This window comes from Blennius ocellaris (assembly GCF_963422515.1).
Source record: "Blennius ocellaris genome assembly, chromosome: 3".
NCBI classification, from domain to species: domain Eukaryota; kingdom Metazoa; phylum Chordata; class Actinopteri; order Blenniiformes; family Blenniidae; genus Blennius; species Blennius ocellaris.
Window position 1 is genome coordinate 19123669 of NC_137652.1, and position 18045 is coordinate 19141713.

The following is an 18045-nucleotide window of genomic DNA, read 5'->3' on the forward strand; positions in this document are numbered from 1 at the left end:
ACACTGAATAATGTTTCATCCGGTCGCTGTCATGACTCATATGACATTGTTGGTGTTTATTTGTGTACCGGCATGTGATGTCGTGGACATCACATGACCCAAAAAGTTTCACATAGCCTATATTTACTAAAAAAGGGACCAAAATAAAAAAGGGATTTTGATGAAAAGAAGCTATGTGAAACATGTTTCAATTAGTCAATTTGGATTATATCTGTATAATCCTCACTGTGCAATACTTAAAAGTCCACACCTCATGTTTTCACATCGCAAATGTCCATTTCCTTCGAAGAACTGAACAGCATCTCCCTGAAAAAGAAAGAAAGAGGTTTGGCTGGGCACTCTGTGGGGAGCTGCCTGTCGACATGGAATGAGTGAATGTTCCTTGTATGATGGTGTCGCTGATGATGATGACGATACCAAATGATCAGATAGCTGATTGCGTTGTCTCCTGCCGGTTTCATGTTTGACGCACAAGTCAGAGTTTCTTATCTCTGCGGAAGAAGAGAGTATGAGAGCTTTGCCTCTGTGTTGCCAACGACCTGCAAGTGTCATGTCACGCGTTTGCTTTCACTTCGATTCTCACCGTAGAGCTTTAAGATATTTATAAAAAATTGGCTTTGAGCACATATCTCACACCACGGTTCACTCTCCTGCGATGATACAGTTTTGGCGTAAAGGGTTTGGTAGGAGCCCTTTTGCGTCTCTTCAGTCCTTCTTTCTCCCCTCTAATTTTTCTTCATTGCTGTTTCTGTTCCTTGGCCAACCTCTAGGGGGAGCAGCAAAGGCAAAGACATCAGTACAATCAAATCTCTGCGTGTGCTGAGGGTGCTGCGTCCTCTAAAGACCATCAAACGTCTCCCCAAGTTAAAGGTAGGACAACCTTTATAATTATCAGTATATGGGTATAGTGAAAACAGAAAATGTTTGTTGCATTTTGCGTGTCTGTTTGCCTGACAACGATGCTTGAAGCCACGTGTGTGTGTGTGTGTGTGTGTGTGCGTGTGTGTGGTGTGTGTGTGTGTGTGTGTGTGTGTGTGTGTGTGTGTGTGTGTGTGTGTGTGTGTGTGTGTGTGTGTGTGTGTGTGTGTGTGTGTGTGTGTGTGTGTGTGTGTGTGTGAGGGTAACTTTCAAAGCGTTGCCATGTAAATGTGAAACTAAAACCAAAAAATTATGCATTTTTGCTTGAAATGTTGTGTAAACGGGGCCTAAGATCCTGTGTAAGGCAAGTATTTTGTGGGTGATCTACTATGAATACAACCTTGAGTGGATGTCACCCACAAATGGGAGTTGGCAAATGAGGGTTTAGCGTGCATTTTTGCATGAATTCACTGTGCAGTAAACAGATTAGCAAAGAAAGACAAATGCAATATGGAAGACAATATGTCAAAGCTGTGAGAAAAATAAGAGCAACACAAGAGATTCAGAAAATACTTCACGGTGTACATGAATATCTTATTAAAAAATTTGTGAAAGTCGTCGGATGGCAGCTGAAGAAATACGTCTCACCACAGAAACAACATCTGTGCTTCACCACTCAAGTGAAATTTTCAACCAGTCTCGTCATCACGTAGCAAAAGGCTTGCTTGGTGTTGATACCTGATCAGTGAGTATTACTAGGATAAAAACCATATTGATCAATGCTCCTTGTTCTTTGCAGGCCGTCTTTGACTGTGTGGTGAACTCTCTGAAGAACGTGCTGAACATCCTGATCGTCTACATGCTCTTCATGTTCATCTTCGCTGTGGTGGCCGTACAGCTCTTCAAGGGTCGATTCTTCTACTGCACAGACGAATCCAAAGAATTCGAGCGCGATTGCAAGTTAGTGGGAACTTCAGACACTCACATTTGTACCAATTTGGCATTGCTGATTAACACCACATGCATGGTTTTTTGGGGGGGTTTTGGACTGTGGGAGGAAATCAATGCAAACCCACAAAGAAGGGCCCAGACTCAGACCCGTGACACTTTCATTTTGAGGCTGCACTACTAACCACGACACCACCGTGTAGCCATAAAGATAATTTTAAATAATTCTAGTTTTACTTATAGTACATTCAAGAAGGGGAAAAAAGTTAAGGAGGGATAGAGAAAGGGGGGAAAGGAAAAGTGGATATAAAAAGAGAGGGGAGGAAATTAATTGTGACCTCAAAACTGTGCAGGTTTTCAGGCCATGGGGGAAAAACACACAGAAATAAATATAGTAGTAATAACAAGTTCATTCAGGTTATTTAGTGTCATAATTGGGGGAAGATGTAAAAGAGCAAAGGTGATTTGAGTTTGTTACACACCCTTCATAGTCTGAGTTTTATCAGTGCTGACACCTAGAGGAGGAAGCTGGGAATTCATTGAACAGATACAGAGGGCTCAACCATCATTTTTTTGTTGGTCACAATGTGATCAAAAGAAAAAGATTCACAAGGTTCACCACACTGAAGTTTGAGGTTTATTATAACAACATTCATGATATCACCATTTGCACATGAATCAACAGAAACATTTGCTGAATGTTTGTGCTTTCATGTCTGTTGATGGATGTGTATGTCCATGTGCGTGTTTTCCTCCAGGGGCGAGTACTTGGTGTATGAGAAGGATGAGGTTAAAGCTCAGAAGCGGGAGTGGGAGAAGTACGATTTTCACTACGACAACGTGGCTTGGGCCTTGCTCACCCTTTTCACAGTCTCCACTGGAGAGGGGTGGCCGCAGTGAGTACACTGATTGTCTTGTGGCTTGAAACTCTCTGTGTTTTATCAGGCTGTCTTAAGCATTTTTCTCTTATGTTCTCCTTTCTCAGGGTGTTAAAGCACTCAGTGGACTCCACCTATGAGAATCAGGGCCCGAGCCCGGGATACAGGATGGAAATGTCCATCTTTTACGTGGTGTACTTCGTTGTCTTCCCCTTCTTCTTCGTAAACATCTTCGTGGCTCTCATCATCATCACGTTCCAGGAACAAGGAGATAAAATGATGGAGGACTATAGCTTAGAAAAGAATGAGGTGAAAGCTGCATTCTTTTTCCATTGTTGAAACTCTCGAGTAGCCACATGTGAGGGTAACTCTCCTCATCTCTGCTCCTCCTCCTCCTCCTGCAGAGAGCCTGTATAGATTTCGCTATCAACGCCAAGCCTCTGACTCGCCACATGCCGAAGAACAAGCTGAGCTTCCAGTATCGCATGTGGCAGTTTGTGGTGTCTCCGCCCTTCGAGTACAGCATCATGGCTCTGATCGCGCTCAACACCATCGTCCTCATGATGAAGGTACAAATCCGAAAAGCCTCTCTAACGTCGGACGTTCGAGATCCTGTATAAAACCTGTGAAACTGCACTCGTACACAAATAGAATTTAGTTTGAATGTGGTTTAATTGTGCTAGAACAACACCATTTTATTACTGGACTCACCAAATTTGCATATGTACTAACCTAAACTAAACTAACTAATGTGCTTGTAAATCAGGCCCTGAATGTCATCTCTTTAGTGTTTGAGTAGTATTAAAAAAAAAAACACATTTATTTCTCAAATATTGATATTTAATAGGAGCAGATCTACGTATTTCTTCTCCATTCTTAAATACCTGATTGAAATTAGCACTCTTCTCTGGCCTAACATGTGACAGCACTTATAATCTAATTCTACTCATATCCAGCAAATATGTCAAGTTTAAACATTGATATTTGACTGCTACTGGAATTAGTTTATGAGTGTTTACTCCAGCTCATAAACATAGAACCAGGAGGATTTGCAGCTGTTTAATTAGGTAACATCAAACATCCATTTTTACAACTTAAAAATGACTGAAATTCCAAAGTTACTGCATCGTATACACTACTGTGTACTACCATATTATTGGGTTTTGTTTTTGAGAACAGTACCTTAAATATGACAATGTACACATGGTCACTGATCTTTAGATATAACCTAAACATGATCAAACAATTACATTTTCCCATTCGGTAGCATTTGTAGCTTAAATCGATCATCCCGGTCCTCCTACAGCTAGAAATGCTCCAGTGTGTCATGCATTGTTATAGATTCAATACTCCCCCTCTTATTTATGCATTGAAAAAATTTTTGAATTTACCAAAGACTTGCTATCAAGAGTTTGACTCCCTGTCTTTGTTTTGTGTGTCAACAGTTCGACGGCGCCTCGGTAACCTACGACGACGTCTTGAAGAACCTCAACATCGTGTTTACCACCTTCTTCTTCATGGAGTCGGTGCTGAAGATCATCGCCTTTGGCCCTCTGGTGAGACTTCTACATGTCTGGGTTGGCCCGATCTAGAAGCTCCAGTGTTTTATCCTATTATTCATTCATAAAGCCGGTTATTTTGGTAGACGGATCTAGAGCATGTTTCTTCCTGTCCCTGAAAAACCCGGAGTGCACCGTGCGGCACCACAATCACGCTATCAGCCTCTTTCCACTCTGTCTCCATGGCAACAACACCGCCACTGTCGAGTCTGTGGTGTCCACCCCAGAGAAATGCGCTTGGCTACCTTTAATGAAGTCTTTTACTGTTTTTTTTTTTTTCTCCTGCAGAATTACTTCAGAGATGCCTGGAACATTTTTGATTTTGTGTCCGTACTCGGAAGCATCACCGACATATTAGTGACTGAACTAGGGGTAAGTGCTGCGGAGGGCTGACGAGGTGATCGGTTAAATGAAGGAGAAAGCTTTTCTGGCAAAATGTCGAGCATTCCAGATGATCTTAAAGTCTTTGCTTTTCTTTTTCTCAATAAGTGTTTTTTCCCTTGACCCAAATTTTTAGTTGATTCTGGTCATTTTTTCTTGATTTTTCTGATTTGTGCCCTGTGGTCTCCAGGTATCTTTGAGAATTAAAAGTCCAGAATATGAAGCACACTGAATGCATTTGTATTAGTTCAGTCAGTCTTTTGCAATATTTTATTATCAGATATTTCATTGAAAGAAACTTGCCTAATGTAAATATCGGGGGGGAAAACTGACTGAACTGTGATGAATTACATTTCTAACTTGTGATGACAGTGGAGCTTATTTCACTTTATTATTTTAATATCATTTTCATACCTGGTTTCAACAGGGCCAAATTTAAAAGCAGAAAAAAATATGGTCAAAAATGACTATTCAAGTGTTTATATTTATCACAAATAATAATCTATATCATATGTTTACCTGATGTCATGTAGCCCTTGGCCTCGTTTACACAACAACATTTTCAAGTGACAACCGAAAAATTTTAAGCTATTTTGGGTGTCTGTTTACATGACAACAGTGCTCGGAGCTACTAAGAATACAACTTTTTAAAAACACTAAGAAAAGGAAAAGATTGGAAAACAACTTTTTTGTAAATGCTACTTTTGTCGTAGTAAATAGTAGTAATAGTTCTGCACATGCATGAATAGATGTACAATTACAACAATGGCGGCCTTCAGTGTCGTGACTCCCAGTCCATAGTCCTCTAGGACTTGGTAACTTTAGAGTTTACTGTCACCGTAAAAACAATCCAATGTAGTCGTCTCTCCATATGAATGTCTGTGTATGCACTATTGTTAATATTTATAGTGTATTGGTCTTTCTGTGCACATGAATTTCATTAACAAATAACAGCGCCAACTCATGGCCTCATATGCTAACTACATAATTTTTAGCGTTACTGATGTTTCTGTGTAAACGAGGCCTGAATCTCACAACTGAAGAAAAGGCAAATTAAGTCTAATGGTTACGTTTCAATGGAGACATTTTGCCTTAAAGCTTCTGTTGTATTTAACTGTTGTTCTTGTTATACATATCAGTCAACCTGTATGTCTTTGTTTCACATTAGCTTAATATAAATGTTCAGTGGCAGTTTCAGCCTCTCTCTGTTGTCCAGCCAACACATATTTTCTTGCTGTATTTGTCTTGCTGTTACTCTTCCCTCCATTCAGACTGACTGCATTAGCAGTAACCGTGCTAAGTGCTTCGACACAGCTTTGTTCTACAGCCATGTCGGCCGTGCTGTTTACCTTTCTCTATCTGAAGAGGCGTCAATTGAGCTGTTTTCAACGGGAAACTGACTGTTTCTGACATTTGATTGATTTTGTTGTCTGGATAGTGTCGGCTATGACATTGGGGTCAATCTACTAATTGTGGATGCTTCATCTTAAAAGAAAGACATTGGGAAGCAAAATAACTAAACTCAGATTTAAGCATGAATGAGCCAAAATTAGGTGGTTTAGAATAAATATTGGAGACTTTTCTTGAGCAGGTTCCAGAATATGATTCTTTTTTAAAAACACAAGCTGTTGGATTTCAACTCATTTGACTAGCATCAGACGGAGGCTGAACATTCCGGACTGTTAAAGGTTTTTTCACTGCCTTTGTACTGACACCCATAATGACTTCGTGTTCCTCTTCTATCTCTTTACATGCTTTCTTTAAACCTCTCTACTTTGTTGGCGCCCTACGCCCCTCCCACTCCCTCCTCCTCTGAAAAAAAAAAAAAAAAAATCCATCCAATCAAAATGCACTATGAAATCCTTCATCGTGTTCTCCATCCGTTGCTGCGCCATGACATGTGGTGGTGGTGCTGTGATGATGATGATGGTGATGGTGTGTGTTCCGCCCCCATGCCCCCGCCCAATAAAACACACGACCAACCTGCCACTCCTCTTCCTTATCCTCCTCCTTCTCCCCCACAACAATATCTCGCACCCACTCACGATTAACTACAACCTACCAAAAATTTTACTACAACAACAAACAAAAAAAATCCCTCTCCCATTCATCTTTCTACATCTTCGTACATGTAGAATCTGGTTGGTTTGTAATTTATCTCTCAAAGCTTTCTGCTGCATCGTCATTGGCCATGTGTACTCCCTTGATACATGTCCTGCCACCCCGCCTCAGTCACCCCCCCCCCCCCCCCCCCCCCCCCCCCACATCCAGTCCAAACCTCAGAGTCCTGTGCATGCGCTTTCTGAATGATGACCCGTTAAACTCCTTGTATCTCAACACATAACGAGGTGAAATTTCAATTTGATAGATTTTATGCAACAATATACACACTGGAAGCCGACACAGTTATACAGCACAATATTTAATTGACTTTAACTTTAAACACAGATAGTACTGAGCTTAATACACAAAAGCACACAAAAGTATATTATAACGGTCAAAAACAATAGTAGTACCATAATAGTATCAGAAATAATTTCTATTGTCATGACAGTATTATAAAGCAGTAATATTATCATGATAGCCTTAGAAATAATGAGTAGTATTATAATAGTATAAGAAATAATGAGTAGTATTATAATAGTAATTAAAAAACAATAATACTGTCATATAGTAATATAAAACAATAGTGTCTGATAGTATTAGTAAACAATCATAGTGTCATGATAGTACTAGAAAGCACTAGTGTCATTATAATATTAGTAAACAATTTTAGTGTCATGATAGTATTAGTAAACAATAACAGATAAAAGATAGTGAAAACATTAGTGGGATGAAAGAATTAGAAGTCATTAGCATTGCCATGATAATATTAGAAAGTAATAGCAGTGTAAATGTACTGACAGCTGATTTACAATAGTTGTCGCTAATAAAAATGATCTCTCTTGCTTCTAGTGCAACTCAGTGAATGTTTGAAATGGACTTAAGGCTGTGCCCCACTGGCCCCTGCTGGTCTGCATGTAGGCCAGATCCTCCCTGAAAGAGTTTGCTGCCATGCCAAGCCATGCCAAGCCATGCCTGCACTGAAACTGCTCGCTGGTGCTTCCCCCTACCTCCTCTTATTCCTCCTCCTCATCCTCCTCTTCATGTGCCTCTTTCTGCCTTGCCTGTCATCCACAAAATGCCAGAGCCTTAGCAGGGAGTTTGGCTGTTGTATAATCAATGTTTCTCCACATGACACTGCAAAGAGCCAAAATGTAGACTTGGAAAGAGTTTACTAGCCCTAAGAATCACTAATTTGGACGTTAATTTTTACCTTTTCTTTCTCTGACAACGTGGCATGCTTGTCACCATACAGCAAATCCGATTTTTCAAAGTGTGAAAACTGCTTTGCTCAAATTTTGAAGTATGAAAATGTAAGAAGAAAATGTGCACCAGCATGGACATAAACAATTACAATTTAGATTCACAAAGCTTTAATACACAATGAGGGCCTTATACATTTAGATAAATATCAGAAGATCATCTTATTCAGTGTCACAAATAAATCAAAGCCAAGCTAATTCTGCTAACTGTGCGTGCGTGCGTGTGTGTGCGTGCGTGCGTGTGTGTGTGTGTGTGTGTGTGTGTGTGTGTGTGTGTGTGACAGGCAAAGTGCACCGTGCTCCATCTTGTGTGGCCTGCTTGCCCCCCAGAGATCAGTGCATTTGGTTCTCTTAAAAAAAACAAAAAAAAATTGTGTTTTGCTCTACCAGATTGGATGATGACATTTAAACTCTTTGAATTGAGTTTCCTCTTTTTTTTGTCACCTTTATGATCTCTTCTTTTTTTTTTTTAATCTTTCCTCTGTCTTTTGCCTCATTTGTTCTTATTTCTCCCAAGAAGCATTGTGTTTGCAGTCAGATAGCTTTTGTTGGTTTGGACTTCTCTCTTCGTCCTCGTTTTTGTGTTTCGGTAGAGGAAGGTTGCACGGGGCTCGCATATTTTCGCGAAACTGACTGTGTTGTTCCTGTGCGACATAGAACAATTTCATCAACCTGAGCTTCCTGAGGCTCTTCAGAGCCGCTCGACTCATCAAGCTGCTGCGACAGGGAGAGACCATCCGCATCCTGCTGTGGACCTTTGTCCAGTCCTTCAAGGTGCCCGCTCGTCAACAGATCCAGCCTGCAAGTGTGTACAGATCGCAACACATACGACGGCACTGACGAGTATTTACTTTCTCTGCTCCGGTAGGCTCTGCCATACGTGTGTCTGCTCATTGCCATGCTCTTCTTCATCTATGCCATCATTGGGATGCAGGTGAGTGCTGCTGGACCGCACGACTTAACTGAAATATTCTCTCTCCCTGTTGTGTTGGTTTGCTTGTGCAGCTCTGAGGTGAAGTAAATCTCTTCTATAAGAAGTAGATCTGCATACATGAAGAGAATACGGAAGGACATGTACTATATTGACAAGACAATAAAATGAGTACCGGTACTTCATTACATGCTGAAAATGCATTTAAAGTCAAAAGTTCTAAAGTAGCGTCAACAAAACCAAGTGTTTCTTAAACTTTTTACAATATGTACCACTTGAGAATTTGTTGAGCTCACCAGGTGCCACCACTGGAATCGGCCTCGACAAACACTGTCAATTAGTCCTTATATACTGGAGAACACAGCAGCATCATAACGGACATTTAAAGTCATCCTCAGAATAAATGCAAAAACATGGAACTGTATTTCAACTGCATGAAAAAAACGAAAGAAATTCATGTTTTATATATTCTCATTTCAAGCTTTGTACTTTGGGCCATCAATGCTGTGGGCAATAAACGCCATGTCGTTATGACTGAAACTTAAATAACAATGAGTAAACTCACTATTGTATCATACAATTTGTCTGAAATAAATATCTATCCAGACTATTCTGACAACAATAGACATTTTAGGGGAGATACAACTGCTACTAAACTAACTACTACTACAGCTATCAAGTATAGGCTAAAGCAGGGGTGTCCAACACCGGTCCTCGAGAGCCCCTGTCCTGCATGTTTTAGCTCTCTCCCAGTTGCAACACACCTGGTTGTAATGAGGGGCTCGTAATTGGGATTGTTCACAACCTTGGTGATGACATCCTCAAACAACCAAAAGTTTTGTCTGGTGGATGCTATTCATAGACGGCAGTGGCATTGTGACTCATGGTCTTGAAGAGGCATTACCATCTCAAATAAACTTCAACTTCAGCTGATGCACAGAATTACGACGATAAGTACAGCTTTAGAATGATGGAGGATTAACTGCGATGTATGTCCAGGAATCATTTGGTTTGTCATGTCTATTTCACCGCGCAAGTACAAGAACCATCTACGATATCAACTCTACCAAGTGCACCATGTACGATACGGATCACAAAACGCTGAGATGACTGAGAAATTTCCACAGAATGGATACAAATTTCCCTCTAAGAGAGTCTTTTCTCTCGATTTTGTGAAGTACTTAAGGCTAATTTATACTCCATACACAAACGATACATAAAGGCTATGGGTTGCATTGAACCACCTCTGCACAGCCTCTGCATAGACCCCATAAACACCTCCAACAGCCTCTAACTTAGTATTTGAATGGGAAGTATACAGAGCACAGAGGCTGCGATTGGTCCACTCTGCTACTTCATGGGGAATGTCAAGAAACTCCACGTGATCCCTTATGATCTTGTCGTAAATGTGCAGAAGCTGTTAAATTCAGCAGCAGCACACACTGCCTAGGGGCAGTGAGAAATGAGATTCATGCGATTTCGCGACCGATCCTCCTACACCCACTAGCATTATAGTGGTGAACTACTTTGCAGTATATATTGCCTTGATGTAAAAGTTCCAGGACTGATGGGACTGCGTGAACGCTGCTCACTGCCCCACATGTACTGTAGACACGGTAATATATATCAGCTTTGCAAAGAAGTAGCAAAACACAGCATTAAGTGGAGAGATACTGTATGTCCATCACTGTCTCGGCTTTCAAGACATGGAGAAACATAAACCAAGACGAATTTTGCCTGTACATGGAGGGAACCGGCAAAAAAATGAATCATTGAAAGGAGTACAGTTCAAGAAGTATTGAGAGTTAGTCGTATGAATGAAACAATAGCTTCTGTTCATCTCTGCAGTTGTTTGGGAACTTAGCACTCGACGAGGAAGGAGACAGTGCCATCAACGCGCACAATAACTTCCGAACCTTCATTATGGCCCTGATGCTGCTTTTCAGGTGAGTCAGATCTGCTGCTTCCTTCAGTCCCCTGTGTCTTTTGACCTGTCTTTCTCTGACACTGTAAATGACTATTGTTTGCCCCCTGCTTGTGTAGGAGCGCTACGGGTGAAGCATGGCATGACATCATGTTGGCATGCCTTGGCGGTAAGAAATGCGACCCAGCCTCAGGGAACACAGAAGCCGAGTGTGGAAGCACCTTCGCCTACACCTACTTCGTCTCCTTCATCTTCCTCTGCTCGTTTCTGGTGAGAAAAACTAATGAACACCTCGTTATCCACCGACTAAAGATGTACACATCCATAAATCCATACATCTAATAAGCTTGAGTCTTTGCCAACTTGCATCAATAGGCATAGAGTGAAGTACAAGAGAAATTGCACCCAGTGTGATTTTGGGGTGTTTGGACATATTTGAAGCCACCACATGTAATGGAATTGTTCAAATGAATCCTGCATTTTCCCTAAAGTCAACTGGGATTGTTTATGGAACTTTTTGAAGGAAAATGGTAATAGAATAATAACAATAGATATCACATGCTTCCAGATACATAACGTCATGCTATGTTATCATCTTGGGCCACTAATGGGGGCTGCTGTAATGAAACCACACACACACAAATGCATAAAGAACACTAAGCTAAACATTAACAATGGCGAGTACAGAGACATTCTTACGAACAGACGACCAAGTCGGTTAGTACGGTGACTCTTACCTATAAAACTGCCAAGTCTCATGACAATATGGACTGGGAGTCATGACATTCTGGAGGCAAACATTGTTGTTATTGTCCATCTTCTCGTGCATGTGCAGAAGAACTATTTACTATGGCCATGGTGTGCATGCGCGGTAGCAGAATTTCCTTAAAATTGTCCGGAGTCGGAGCCTTTGCAAAACGTTGCATTTTCTCCACGGGGACCAAGTATATCAGAAAAGTTATTCTGTTATTTACATTTTCACTTGAAACCTTTGCGTAAACAGTTCCTAAATATGCTGCTAGTGACTCAAGCTTTTGAGGTAGATTCCTAAACCTTGTGGAGAAAAAAGCCTGACAAGCTGTTGGTTTGTTTGTTTGTTTGTTGGTTTTTTTTGCCACTTTACTCCAGATGCTGAATCTGTTTGTGGCTGTCATCATGGACAACTTTGAATATCTGACCAGAGACTCGTCCATCCTGGGGCCGCATCACCTGGACGAGTATGTAAGGATATGGGCCGAGTACGACCCCGCCGCCTGGTGAGTGGCACACTCATACACAAAGATACTGCTGTAGGGGCATGTATTACATACACATGCCAACACACGAGGCTTAAAGTATCTTGCATATAGTCCAGAGCAGCAGGGGTATAGAAACCAATGAACATGTACAGGTCTGATTTGTAAAGCCAATCACAGGAGACCCAAGTGAAGGTGTAGGTCAGAGGTCCTCAATCTGGAGGGCTGGAGGGCTGGTGTCCTGCGTGTTTTAAGTTTCTCCCAATTGCAACAGACCTGAATGCAATAAGGGCCTTCCGACTTGGCTTTTCTAAAAGCTTGACAATGTCAACATCAGATTGAGCTGTGTTGAAGCTGGGAGAAAGATAAAACGTGCAGGACACTGGCCCCCTGCGGTCCGGAATTGATGAATCCTGGTGTAGGTTATTCATTGATGGTCTCCACATATGTTTGGATCAGACTAGGCTAATATGGCCCGGATAGTTAATTCTTCCCACTGCTGATGAGCTGTGACACATGTAACCGATACCTAGATATGTTTAAAATAGAGCTTAGCATGTTAATGTTGGTCGTTATAGCCTCCAAGAATTCAGCTGTCCATGCAGCAAAGAGAATCATCAGAAAACATTCATGTTACCATGGTGTGACACTCGTAACGTGAATTTTTCAATACCATGGAACGCAAACAGCAATATTGAAGTGCTGGCATATGTGGAAAATTGAAAGTTGAAGTTATCTTTGAAAAAGTGGCAGAAGCAGATGTTTCTACACTCGTAAATTGTAAATAAGTACAATGATGTTTTATTACCAAACGTTTTAACATATGACAAGTTTTATGGCGTCGAAATGTATTGGGAAATATTGGATGTAATGAGAAATTCCTGTTTCCCAGCTGCTCATTAATGCACATTTGCACGCACACACTCACATTCACACACACAAACATGCCATAAGGAATAATTGTAACATACTGGTAGCAATCGGGACGAGGCTAAATGAGATCAGGGAGTGGCTGAAAAACTGCAGGAATATGTGGAGGTTAATGGGAAAGTAAGGAATAGTTTGCACAAAACATTAAACAGGACGCGACCCAGGCAGATTTGGATACGTCCATCGGAATCCAGACGTCAGTCAGAATGAAGTACTCAGGTTGTGGCAATATCTCCACAGCTGTTTAAGACTCTTGGATGTTATGTTAACCCTTGACTTTTTCTCTCCCTCTGAGACGAGGCAGGGACCAGTGTCTCGTTCTCATGAAGACGATGAAACAGGATCTGCACTGTACCATAATGAGAATTAAACAGGACAGCGAAGGCTGACACTTATCCAGCCTTCGTCCTGTCGTTCTCTAGTTTTTTTTCCTTCTCTTTTAGTTTGTGCATAGTTCAGATGAATGTAACCCCACCTTCTCCCTCCTCTCCTCTCTGGGTGGGTGTGTGTGTGTGTGTGTGTGTGTGCGTGCGTGCGTGCGTGCGTGCGTGCGTGCGTGCGTGCGTGTGTGAAAGAGAGGAATGTTTTCTCAGTGTAAATAAATGCCCTCTCTCTATCTCTCTCTCTCTCTCGCTCTCTCTCTCTCTCTCTCTCTCTCTCTCTCTCTCGCTCTGTATTTGGTGTGTTCCCTCACCTAACCTCCCCTCCTTGTATTTTTCTTGCAGCGGGCGCATACATTATAAGGATATGTACAGTTTATTGCGAGTTATCTCCCCTCCTCTGGGCCTTGGCAAGAAATGCCCACATAGGGTGGCCTGCAAGGTTTGAACCAAACCCCTAAAGCACCAACTTTAAACGCAACCTGCTCGCCTTTTAAGAGACTGGAATGAATGTCGCTCTATCACTTTGAGAACAAAGTTCTTTCTTCCTTCAACTTTTTGGTTTGATATTTCTGTTTGGGTTTGCATTATTCACTTTTTTTAAGCCCATTTCACCATTGAATCATTCTTCTTTGAGGGTTATTCTGTTGTATATGCATTCTGACATGACGATGAGAATGTTTGGGACAATGCAGAAATGCACACACACACACACACACTCTCTTGCACACGCTCATGTATCCACAGAGAGACGCACACACGCATGAGGTGGTGCACTGCACTTGCTATTGTCTTCTGACTGAACGCTGGGAAAGTTCCACTGATATGTTCACTTTTTTGAATTGAGTATTCTGTAAACCGTAGAGTCTAGACTTCTAGTCAGCCATTGTCTTTGATTTCTGCTTGCTGTCTAATTTTGCCTGGGCAGAAAATGGTCGAGCAATGTGCATTGTTCTTGTTTGAGTTTGGGGTTTGGGAGGTGCGGGTTACTTCAGTGCAGAGACATGTGCAGAAAGGGTTTGGCCTGCATACAGTCACCCAGTTGGTAAATCCTGGCTTGGGCTGTATTTTCCAGACATGTGTCATTGACCTGCAACAAAATATGAATAAACTGAGATGATTAAATATATAAACATGTGTGAAAGCCAAAAACTCGCCTACCTCATTCTGTTTTCAGTTAAAACTGACAAGGAAATTTAATGAAAACTGCTATTTAAAGGTCATCTAACTTATTGCAGCAGCTATGACTAGTATCAAATCCAGACTGTTTAAAAAAAAAAAAAAAGAAACCTAGAAATCAAGATTTTATTCACATTAGTCTGTTGTGGTACAACTATTTACAATGGCATTGTTGTGCATATGCTGTTGCAGCATTTCAGAACAGTTAAGAATTCTTCCTGTTTCCTCTGAGTGGGAGCATTTTCCTCCATTTACATGGAGTAGAAGCTTTTCTGAAAAGTATTGTTTTATCACAAGTCCACAGAAACAGAGTTTGACCATTTCCAGTGAGAGGGATTCAAAACGTTTTCAAAACGTTCCATCTCGGGAGCCATTTTCTAAAAGTTGTTTTTTCAGTCTCTGAGCACCGTTGTCTTGTAAACAACACCTAAAATTAAACAAAAGTTTACCATTTTGACTTGAAAACGTTGTGTAAACGGGGCCTAAAGTAAATGAGACACCCCTGAATGAAATTACAGTGTGCAGGAGCATTAGACCATGTTCAAGCCAATTTTTGTCATTTAAACAGCAAATAATCCCTGCAAAGCAACACACTTCTGCACACGTCCAGGGGATTGATCCTCTTTAAATAATCTTCAGCATGTTTTGTAACATCATGCAACGCAATATGAAGTAAACACGGCTCACTTCACCATGAGGTGTTTGATAAGAAGAGTTTATACACATAAATCACCTGTACTATGTAATCATTGAGCATTATGCATCCTTATAAGTAGTTATGAACATTATAAAGGGTTGTAATCTTTGATAGGACTACAGCTCGAGTTGTCACTGCCTTAAAAAAAATAACAGACCTCGTCACTTTCTAAAAACCTTTAGCTGTAGCCTATATCAGAAGTATTTCTTGTAAAATTTTAAGTCTCAGTACGTCCATGGCTCATGTTTGGAAACTATTTCTCAAAGCTGTCTGATTGAATACACCTTAAAGCTGCTATGTGTGCATGGATTTCTTTCTTTCTTTGCGATGAATACATCTTATTATGAATGCTTAGTTTTAGAAAAAGGACCCCATAAAGTCGTATACAGAGTGGCTTTAAGAATTATGGGAATCAGAATAAATATTTAAGCCTGTTACAAGCTCTTCTCATCCCACACAAGAAAGACAATATGACCTGAAAAGTCCAACGTTTATTATGCATCACTAAAACCTGAAACTGTTAGTTCAGTCCAGAGATCAACTTGATCAAGTTTAAGAGAAACTACTGTCTGCAGGAGTCTTTAACCTTCAACTTGTTTGTTCGTGTCCAGTAAACTATAGTTTTCTACTTTTTAATCATTTTCATAAAAACATTGGGGCCCCGTGTCACCATGTCAATACTTGTACGGGTTTGCTTTGGAGGCAGACAGCTTGTGTTTCTCCACATACCTTCAAAGGGGAATGTAACAGGCTTCAGACTGATAGTTGATGTCCATTGTTATGCAGAGTACTGCACTAATACGGCCAAACCCTCTCTGCTAGTGGCTCCAGTTGTATGGGAAAAGAAAGGGGCAGGGTGTGTGTGGGGTCCAGGGCAATGACTTTGGACTTTAAGAAAAGGTCTTGTGTCCACCAGGCATCTCTCAAGAATGACCTGCGTCCACAGAGGCTCGCAGGAGGAATTGTTGGTTGTTTAGTTAGTTGTTGTTTTTTAAGAATATTTTACAGTGGTCATAACTAAAGAAATAACTGATTTAGTTCATTATTAAACCAGTCTTAAACACTATTGGAGAAAAAGAACGAAAGAAAGCTTGAGATGGCAGGTTTTTAGTGTGTTCTTCTACAATACAATCACAATAGTTGCCTAAAAGCTACTTTCTTTATTGTTATCATGCTTCTTTACACACATTTAGCATAGTTGTGTGAAAATATGAGACCACGACTGCCAAGAAGTTGATTTAATATCATCTAATAAAATATGAATTATGTAATTTATATTCTCCAAAACATTATCAGTGGACAATAAATGAAAGCAAGTATAGAGTAAAAAAAAAACACAGATGAAATAGTGATGGAAATTTTGAAATCTTTGGGTAATTTCTGAAAACAAATTTTGTAAATAAAGTCAGCTTTTTGAGGAAATTTGAAAATGAAATGATAGAAATAAGGTTGAAATGATTGGATTTGTTCAGAGAGCCGATAATATGTCAGGAACTTAAAAGAATAATGCAAAAGAAAAGGAACCAAAAATATGTTAGAAAATAAAATAAAAGCATTTAAAAGGTAAATGTACAATATGAAAACAAAAAAAAATGCAATTTGGTAAAGAAGTGTTTGGGGTTTTTTTTCGAAATAGGACAATAGATTCTGTGAATTCTGGCAGCTAAATTTTTGCCAGTTTTTCTCCATTACAAATAATATTAAAGAAATCCCATACAACGACCCCCAAAAAACCACTGTGGAGGTCTTGCTTCACTTCCCGTCCTCGCTCTGGAGACATGGTCGTGAATGGAGGTTCCTTGTGGACGCGCAGCCTCAGTAAAACAGACTGCATTGACTTGTCACTCACTTCCGATCTCCGCAGCGGTGCTTTTCTTTGCCTGCTCGAAGCCCCGCTGCCAGTTCTATCCGAGCGGCGAAAGAGGGCAAAAACTTTCAAATAAAAAAAAAAAAAAAACGGCCAAATCCCCTTTTCACCTCGCATAGAACGGGTATTTTGAGAGCAACTAACTAACTAAACTAAATAACACCTCCAAACCTCTCCTACCTCCCTCCTTGAACTTTTGCCCCCCCCCTCCTAACCCCCTTTCCTCCTCTCCTCCACCTCTATTTTTTTTATCTGTATGACCTACCAGACTTAGAAATCCTCGTGAACACGCCCCCTCGTGCTCTCTCGTTCTCTCTTTCTCTCTTTTTCTCTCGCCACAGCAACCACATATCCACAGCGACCAAACCAATAACCTCTGTGTATTTGTTTCCCCCTTCCCTCCTCCCCCTTCCTCTCCTTTGTTGGTTTCTTTCTATTTTTCCCCTCCTGTCTTCCCCCCACCCTGCCCCAACACACCTTTGTGCGTCCGTCTGTCCGTCCCCTCAAACCCTCCCTCCCCTCCATTCCCCCGCCCCACCTGTTGATCTTTCTTTCGTTTTCACGTCGTCCGTCTTCGTCTGTTTTGTCCGTGTGCGTGCGTGTGCGTGCGTGTGTGTGTTGGTGTGCGGTTGCTATACGCATGCATGTGTGTGTGTGTGTGTGTGTGTGTGTGTGTGTGTGTGTGTGTGTGTGTGTGTGTGTGTGTGTGTGTGTGTGTGTGTGTGTGTGTGTGTGTGTGTGTGTGTGTGTGTGTGTGTGTGTGTGTGTGTTTGTGTGTTTATGGCCACCCCAGCGGCCGGATCAGTTACACAGACATGTATCAGATGCTAAGACACATGTGTCCGCCGCTAGGCCTCGGGAAGAGGTGTCCCGCCCGGGTCGCCTATAAGGTAGACCCACCCCCCACCTTACC

The 18045-nt window shown here is 41.2% G+C and overlaps 1 protein-coding gene across 1 annotated transcript in view; it reads left to right on the plus strand.

The window, feature by feature from the left end:
* Positions 1-18045, plus strand: part of cacna1ab (calcium channel, voltage-dependent, P/Q type, alpha 1A subunit, b) — a gene marked incomplete at its 3' end in the record, with an annotated part of 96926 nt that overhangs the window by 49281 nt on the left and 29600 nt on the right. The window contains exons 25-37 of the mRNA XM_080521013.1: positions 771-870; positions 1658-1818; positions 2565-2702; positions 2792-2993; positions 3089-3253; positions 4130-4240; positions 4532-4615; positions 8647-8763; positions 8858-8923; positions 10769-10866; positions 10964-11114; positions 11973-12100; positions 13735-13831. Coding sequence (XP_080377139.1) covers positions 771-870; positions 1658-1818; positions 2565-2702; positions 2792-2993; positions 3089-3253; positions 4130-4240; positions 4532-4615; positions 8647-8763; positions 8858-8923; positions 10769-10866; positions 10964-11114; positions 11973-12100; positions 13735-13831 — 1618 coding nt within the window. The remainder of the gene's footprint in view (positions 1-770; positions 871-1657; positions 1819-2564; positions 2703-2791; positions 2994-3088; positions 3254-4129; positions 4241-4531; positions 4616-8646; positions 8764-8857; positions 8924-10768; positions 10867-10963; positions 11115-11972; positions 12101-13734; positions 13832-18045) is intronic.